We start from the raw sequence: 6824 nt of genomic DNA, 5'->3' as shown, positions 1-6824 counted from the left end.
CATTGTTTATTTTTTTAATATGGGATTTTGTTTTTTATATATTGCTTGATTTTGTCAATATGGGATACTATGTTCAAAACACGATTAATATAACATTGTAGTTTGTGCTCCGTATTTAAAACTTTATTATATTAGTGTTTGCTATGAATACGCATCGTGTTTAATATGAGGCCCACATTTTTTTTAACATTGTTTGTTTTTTAAATATGAGATTCACTTTTTTTTTTTAATATTGCTTGATTTTGTTAATATGGGGTCCACTTTTTTTTTTTTAATACTGGATGTTGTTTAATATGGGGCCCACAATTTTTTTTTACAATTTTTTTTAATACCGGATGTTGTTGAATATGGGGCCCACATTTGTTTTAGGGCCTGTTTAATATGAGGCCCAAAAATATGGGATTCACTTTTTTTTTTCAATATTGCTTGATTTTGTTAATATGTGGTCCATTGTTTTTTTCTCGTGAGTTTGGATGTGGTGGGTTCCACTTTTTTTTTTTAATTATGGATGTTGTTTAATATGAGGCCCAATTTTTTTTGTTTTATGTTGGTGGGGGGGGGGGGGGGGGGGGGTCCACAACGGACGACGAAAGAAGCACCAACCGGTGCTTCTAATACAGTAGAAATAGAAATGTAGATTCCTTGGATACAAAACTCATACAGACCTCAACATTCCCCTATTTACATTTCATTGTTAAATATCCTTCTCATAATACATTGTCCTTCATCTTCAAAACTTGATTATACAACCTAATACATATAAATATACAACCGATATACAAACCTAAATAAGAGTTGAAAACACATACAATCGCAACTAAGGTAGAAGCCCAGTTACAGGTTCAACTGAACCTAGTAGCTTTTGCTCAAACAATGTATTTATGTTAAGAAATTTATTAAATATGTTCACATTAAATTTAGAACCCAATTATTAGCACTTGAAGTTGTCTTTCTAAAATCCAGAACCCGTAAAGTGAAAATCCTGGCTCAGCTCAAGAATGTATTAGCTCTGGCACAAGCCTGCGGAAATATGAGAGATCATCCTCTGAGCAGGAAGTTCGTTCCTCCTCTAGTAGCCTCTTTTCCAACAATAACAAATGTTCTTTTCCTGCATGAACTATTTTCGAAAACTGAGAAACAGCTGAAGTAATCTCTTCAACAAAATCTACAATCACTCCCTCAACACCCATCATGTATTGCAAGTAAACCACTTCCTGCTCATTGCTGCAAGGGTATAAAATGTATTTGTTTAGTACACTATGCCCGTTCGAGGAAAATTAGACTAATATACAACGACAATCTCTTAAATTTGCCAGTAAATTTCTTTTATATACTATGACACGTTAAATTGTGCACCTGCACACATGATAAAATGTTCATATTAAACACTTTCGACTCATATTTTGAAAAAGGTTCTGTGTGTGCATCAATCGGCACAGGCCGTCGTTTGAGTATCTAAATGAAATTTATTGACAAGTTTAAGTGGTTATCGATGTATTCTGCCAAAAATTAAACTAATATACATACACTACGGAGTCTAATAACCTTTTGATTAAATGCAACAAGATGTGAAACTTACTTTAGCTGGCCATATGTCAAAAGGGAAAGATTGGATTCTTTAATTTTTGCTATCATTCTTGGATTTATTAAAATTGCTTTGACCTCTGAGACAATGCCTTGCAGGCCGCCTTCTAAGCACAACTTAATTGCCTCGTCCAATGAATTCCTTCTGATGTCGGAATAAATTTCAGATCCTCCATTCGTTAGGAAGAAAACCTGGATCATCATATACACGACACATTTCAAGAAATGATCAAACGATGTGTACATTCTATAATTTAAACAAAAGAAAGGGAAAACCGTGTCCACTCGTAAAGTCACAGAAGCGAACTCGTGCAATTAGGCTATCCTCTAGAAGATTATTCATTCCTAGTTATGGAACTGCAGTTAAACATTCAATAATTTCATGAACCTAAACGGTCATAAATAGAGGCTGATGCAGCCTTATAGTACCTTGTTCATATGAATCCAGTACTTCCGACGCAAAGCATAAATTTATGTGTAAAACTTCACTAAGATTGCAACAATTAGTAGGTCTGAACTCTGAACGCAAAATATAATACGTTTAACACTAAGAACCTTAAAGATTGAACTGATAGAGTTTAAATTTTGGATCCGTCTTTAGTCATAAATCCATTTACTCACCGGATAGGTGGTCTGCTGCTTCCTGATCAATTGAGCTGCATCTGGTTGAAAGCTCGAGAACGTGATACGCCGACCTTTAGCGTGCTTGAACACTACCTGGCTCATAGTATGTCATCATAAATGTTAGTACTAACAATTTTTGGTGTCGTAGGAAAAAGAAGGGAAACTACTAATTTAATATAGATGCCTAGTAGTACAGAACTACCTGCAAAGCTGCTTGAATAACACGAACAAGTTCGTCTTCTTTATAATTTCTCTTGTCATCAAACTTAAACTCAATGTTAAATCCTACGGACTGAGTGACATTCTCGAACACATCTTGCAGCGTACAGAATCGATCGTCTTCTTCAACCTTCCATTCAAAGATTCTCCCATCTTTCATTTTTCTGAATAAAGGTTTGTCCACCTATTCACAAAAAAATATCAGTACAGTTTCGCAAATTTAAAACCATCTGAAACGTAAAGGGCGAATAATCCATTACGTTTGTTGAGGCATTCTGAGGTCCATATGAAAGGAACTCCTCCAAAGTGAGGTCTGTAACTCGTTTTTCGATCAATGTGCCCTGAAAAGTGATTGCAACGTTGATATCAAGAGTCAGGACATCCTTAAATTATCATATTCGAGCATGGCTATAATGGATTTTTTCGTAACTAACCTCTTCCTGTGTAAAAATGAAGATATCGTGGAAAATAACTGGATGGCCATCACTTGTTACCTGCAAAATGATTTTGATACACAGTTTCATCTATGGTATTCTTTGCTTGCCCGTCATATTTGCAAGCAAACCTACCAAGAAGCAGGGCCGGTGTTTCGAAAGGAGGAAAAAATTTGAAAAGAAAACAAATAATCAGTTTCTTAATTGAATTCAAATATCCATAGAGATAAATACACAATCAGACACGATATGAAAAGAAAGTTTTTAGCTCAGAGAATCCAGAACCAAGCAAGTTATCTCCAATTCCCCCAAAACGAATACATAACTAATAATAGAATCGATAGGCTAGCAAAAATTGAAGCAATAATTATAGATATTCTTGCAAAACTAAATTTAATATGACACATTTGTTGTAATGCACCAATGTAGAAGGTTTCCATTGATTCCTGTGTTTATATCCTTGCTACAATTTGCTAAGTCTTCATGGTGATAAAATGAAGTTGTCGGTCATGATAACACAACAAACATATGAACTGACACATCTAATATGATGGTGCAAAAGAAGTTAAGGCTGGACTGCTAAAGTTCTGACGTCTAATCAGAGGCGAATTCAAGATTTAAATTTTATGAGTTCAATTTTAAAATTATTAGTATTGAACCTGTTATATTTTAAAAGTTTAGGTTCATATCTACTATTCATTGCAATTTTATTAGATTTTTACACATAAATTTATGCTTCGCGTGGAAAGTTCGGGCTTCAAATTGAACGCATAACTAACATTCTTCATACGCCTCTGCATCTAATGCAAGATGTTCCCATAGTGTGATTGTTGAATGTTCTTTTACTTAAGTGATGAGCATTTATGTTTCCTCTCTGTAGTTCGATACTGGCTAATGCGAATTCTCGGGTGTAAGGCTCATTAAAGGGGAGAGCGCACTATGGTTTTTAAATTTTGAAGGCTTGAACCTGAGACCTTAATAAGGGTGAAGGAATGCAATGCTCGCCACAAACCCGGTGGTGATAAACATCCATGTTACTTCTATTAATGAATGCAATGTCCCTGTTTTGTGTAACTTTATTCCTTTCAGATTAAAGACTACTTAATAAGCATTTCTAGAAAGATAAAAAGTGCTTATAAGTTTGAGTGTTTGCCCAAGTTATTCAGTAAAAAAATAAGTGTTTTTGAGTAGTAGTTTCAAAAGCTAGAAAAAATAGTTTTTTCACATAAGCACTTTTGGAATATTAATCAAGCACACGGTATTGCTTTAACGTAGTTAAAAGTGTGTTTAAATTGATTAACTAAAAACAAATTATTAATATCCAAAAGTATTTTTTCTAAAGGGAAAAGGGTCAAAATGTCCCTGGGAAAAGTGCTAAAAATATATTCCGTTATAAATTTGGGTCTAAAATATCCCTCCCGTTATTAAAATTTTCAAATATATCCCTGTCTTAACGGAAATCCCCATTTTTAAACCCTCTATTTAAACCCGATCCAACTACATAAAAAACTCATATGCGACTAACTTATTTCCGAGTCCTACATTTGGAGCCACTAGGCACAGGAGCGGGTAACCCATATGATTTTTTATTTAGTTAGATCCGATTTAAATAGAGCAGATTTAAAAATGAAATCGAATTATTTTGGGATTTACGTTAAGACAAGGATATATTTGAAAATTTTAATGACGGAAGAGATATTTTTTATCCAAATTTGTAATGGGAATATTTTTAACCCTTTTCCCAGAGCAAAGGGATATTTTTGAGCCTTTTCCCTTTTCTAAAAGCACTTCTTACAAAAATGCACTTATCAAAATAAATAAATTTTAAAAAGTTTGGCCAAACTGGAGGTATAATCCACAAATGTTGATCGATGTTTTATGAAAGCTCCTTCCTCTCTATTCAAATAAATAAATAGCTAAATATTTACTCGGTCAAATATGAATGCTGAGATCAGAGTACAAGTGTCCAGGGCTCAAAGCATAAAGCTGTGTTATAGTTTTTTTAAATTATTTAATGATTAAATAATTTATAATTTATTAAATAATTTAAAAAATTATAACCGTTGGTAAATATAAAAAAGAATTTATTTGACCAAGTAAAATGATGTGATGACAATAGATCTTTCAAAATAGGACACCACCTGCCACGTATACGCGGGGCCTCGTGTCGTTTCTAGAGGTTGACAGTAAACAAGGCTATTGTTTTTTTATACTCTTCCCAACCGTTCATAAAAACTTTCCAGCATCTAATATTACTCCATTCAGATTAAAAATAGTGTTCACTTAACCATTACATATTTTTAAAAAAAATATTAATTCCTAAATAAAAATAAATAATTTGATTAAACTGCTCTTAATTAAAAAAGATATTGAGATTTAATCACATAACACTTAACAGAGGCAAATTTGAAAAAATAAGATTAATTCTTTCTTGATTTGTGCACTCTTTTTGACTTAAGGAAAAAAGGTTAAGTGGACACTCTTTTTAATCCGGAGGAAATAATACCTAGTTAATTATGGTAATCATATTAATTAAATTTAAGTTAGATGTATAATCACTTAATTATGACTAAGTGATAGATTTGTGTATACACATATTTTATGTTCATTGGTTGAGAATAAACAACCACTCGAGTAAATATGAACCGTTCTTTCAAATAGGATAAAAGTATTTCTCACACGCCTGTACGAGGAATAATAAATTAAATTACTGGAGTTGTGGTGTGACTTGTGTCCCGAAAAACTTTTCTTGCTTAACTTTTTCCTATCTCAATATTCAACCACCGACAGCAATAATAAGATAGAAAATAAAATTTTTAACAGAAGAGTGATGAAATTGGTCTGAAAACGCAGAACTTATTAATAAATGAAGTCTCACCTGAACATCAAATTCGATGAAGTCGACGTTGAATTTAACAGCTTCATTGAAAGAACGCAAAGTATTCTCTTTGATTGTTTTTGATCTCTTATAACCAGATAATTGCAACATGTTTGTCCCACTTCCTCTATGTCCCATTACCACAAACTTATTACTCCTGTCTTCAATATCATCATCCCCTATATATTTGCATATAAAAGAAAAAAAGAAAAAGAAAAATAAGGGTGAAAGAAAATAATCAACAGGAATTGCGATGAAGTGGTAAATACTCCTTCAGCAAGGGAGTATTTTACCCCATAATATGAGACTTTCAAGCGCGAATTTGGATTTGAATTAGTCGGGCACTAACGTGGATATTGTTCTTCAATATTAATCGGAGAGGTCTTAAATGCGAATCTTTTGGCTACAGAGTCACTTTTGATAGGGAGCGTTTTACCCCCACGAAGGAGTTCTCGAGCATTTTTAATCCCACGTGAAACTTTTCAGCGCAAATTCGAATTGAATTAAACCCCAATACAAGTACCGAAGATCAAATGTAAACCAAAAAAAGGTGAAAGAAAAGAAGAGATGGATAATTACTTACCATTGGAAAGAGGGGTAGAATTATTATTGTACAGTGGAAATGTGACATTTTCATGGATTTGATCGATATGTGGAACTTGAGAAATAGGAACTGCCTTGAGAGCCATTTTTTGTTTTGTTTTGTTCCTTTGGAGATAACAAGGTTACCTCTTGCTATCACTTTTTGTGAAATGGATATACGTGTGTTTTAGGAGTTGGGACAAAGAGAGTTGTTTGTGGTTGGTATTTAAAGGATTCCAAACTTTTACTTCAAAGTGAAAACCGTGTTTCATATTTATACCCACTAAACGTGTATGGTGGTTCTAGTTCTACCCTCAAGTTTTGGAGTTTTTCCCTCTTCAATTTCCCTATTCTCTCTTTTTATTTTTATTTTTTTTATTTGAAGTTTTATTTGGTAACCCAAAAAAAAAAAAAAAATTGGTAACCGAGTAAAAAATATTCGTACTCAATTAGTGTGATTTATTGGTTCCAAATTATAGATTACACGTTATCTTTTTTAAGAA

At 33.1% G+C, this 6824-nt stretch overlaps 1 protein-coding gene across 3 annotated transcripts; it reads right to left on the bottom strand.

Moving 5' to 3' along the window:
• Positions 1 to 620: 620 nt before the first annotated feature.
• Positions 621 to 6548, bottom strand: LOC132626218 (glycerophosphodiester phosphodiesterase GDPD3-like). 3 transcript variants are annotated; one of them, XM_060341006.1, is made up of 8 exons: positions 6323 to 6540; positions 5740 to 5918; positions 2862 to 2921; positions 2688 to 2768; positions 2411 to 2611; positions 2206 to 2301; positions 1580 to 1776; positions 621 to 1224 (listed from the first exon to the last, which is right to left on the bottom strand). In XM_060341006.1, the coding sequence occupies exons 1-8, from the start codon at positions 6426 to 6428 to the stop codon at positions 993 to 995; spliced, it is 1152 nt and encodes a 383-aa protein (XP_060196989.1). In that variant the 5' UTR covers positions 6429 to 6540; the 3' UTR covers positions 621 to 992. The 3 variants fall into 3 exon arrangements, with proteins under 3 accessions (XP_060196989.1, XP_060196991.1, XP_060196990.1); XM_060341008.1 differs by lacking the exon at positions 6323 to 6540 and having other exon boundaries at positions 2862 to 2992; positions 5740 to 5877; XM_060341007.1 differs by lacking the exon at positions 621 to 1224 and having other exon boundaries at positions 1576 to 1776; positions 6323 to 6548.
• Positions 6549 to 6824: the final 276 nt, after the last annotated feature.

The sequence above is a fragment of the Lycium barbarum genome, chromosome 2 (assembly GCF_019175385.1).
Source record: "Lycium barbarum isolate Lr01 chromosome 2, ASM1917538v2, whole genome shotgun sequence".
NCBI lineage: Eukaryota > Viridiplantae > Streptophyta > Magnoliopsida > Solanales > Solanaceae > Lycium > Lycium barbarum.
The sequence above is the reverse complement of the archived record's forward strand: the minus strand, read 5'-3'. Positions and strand labels throughout refer to the sequence as shown.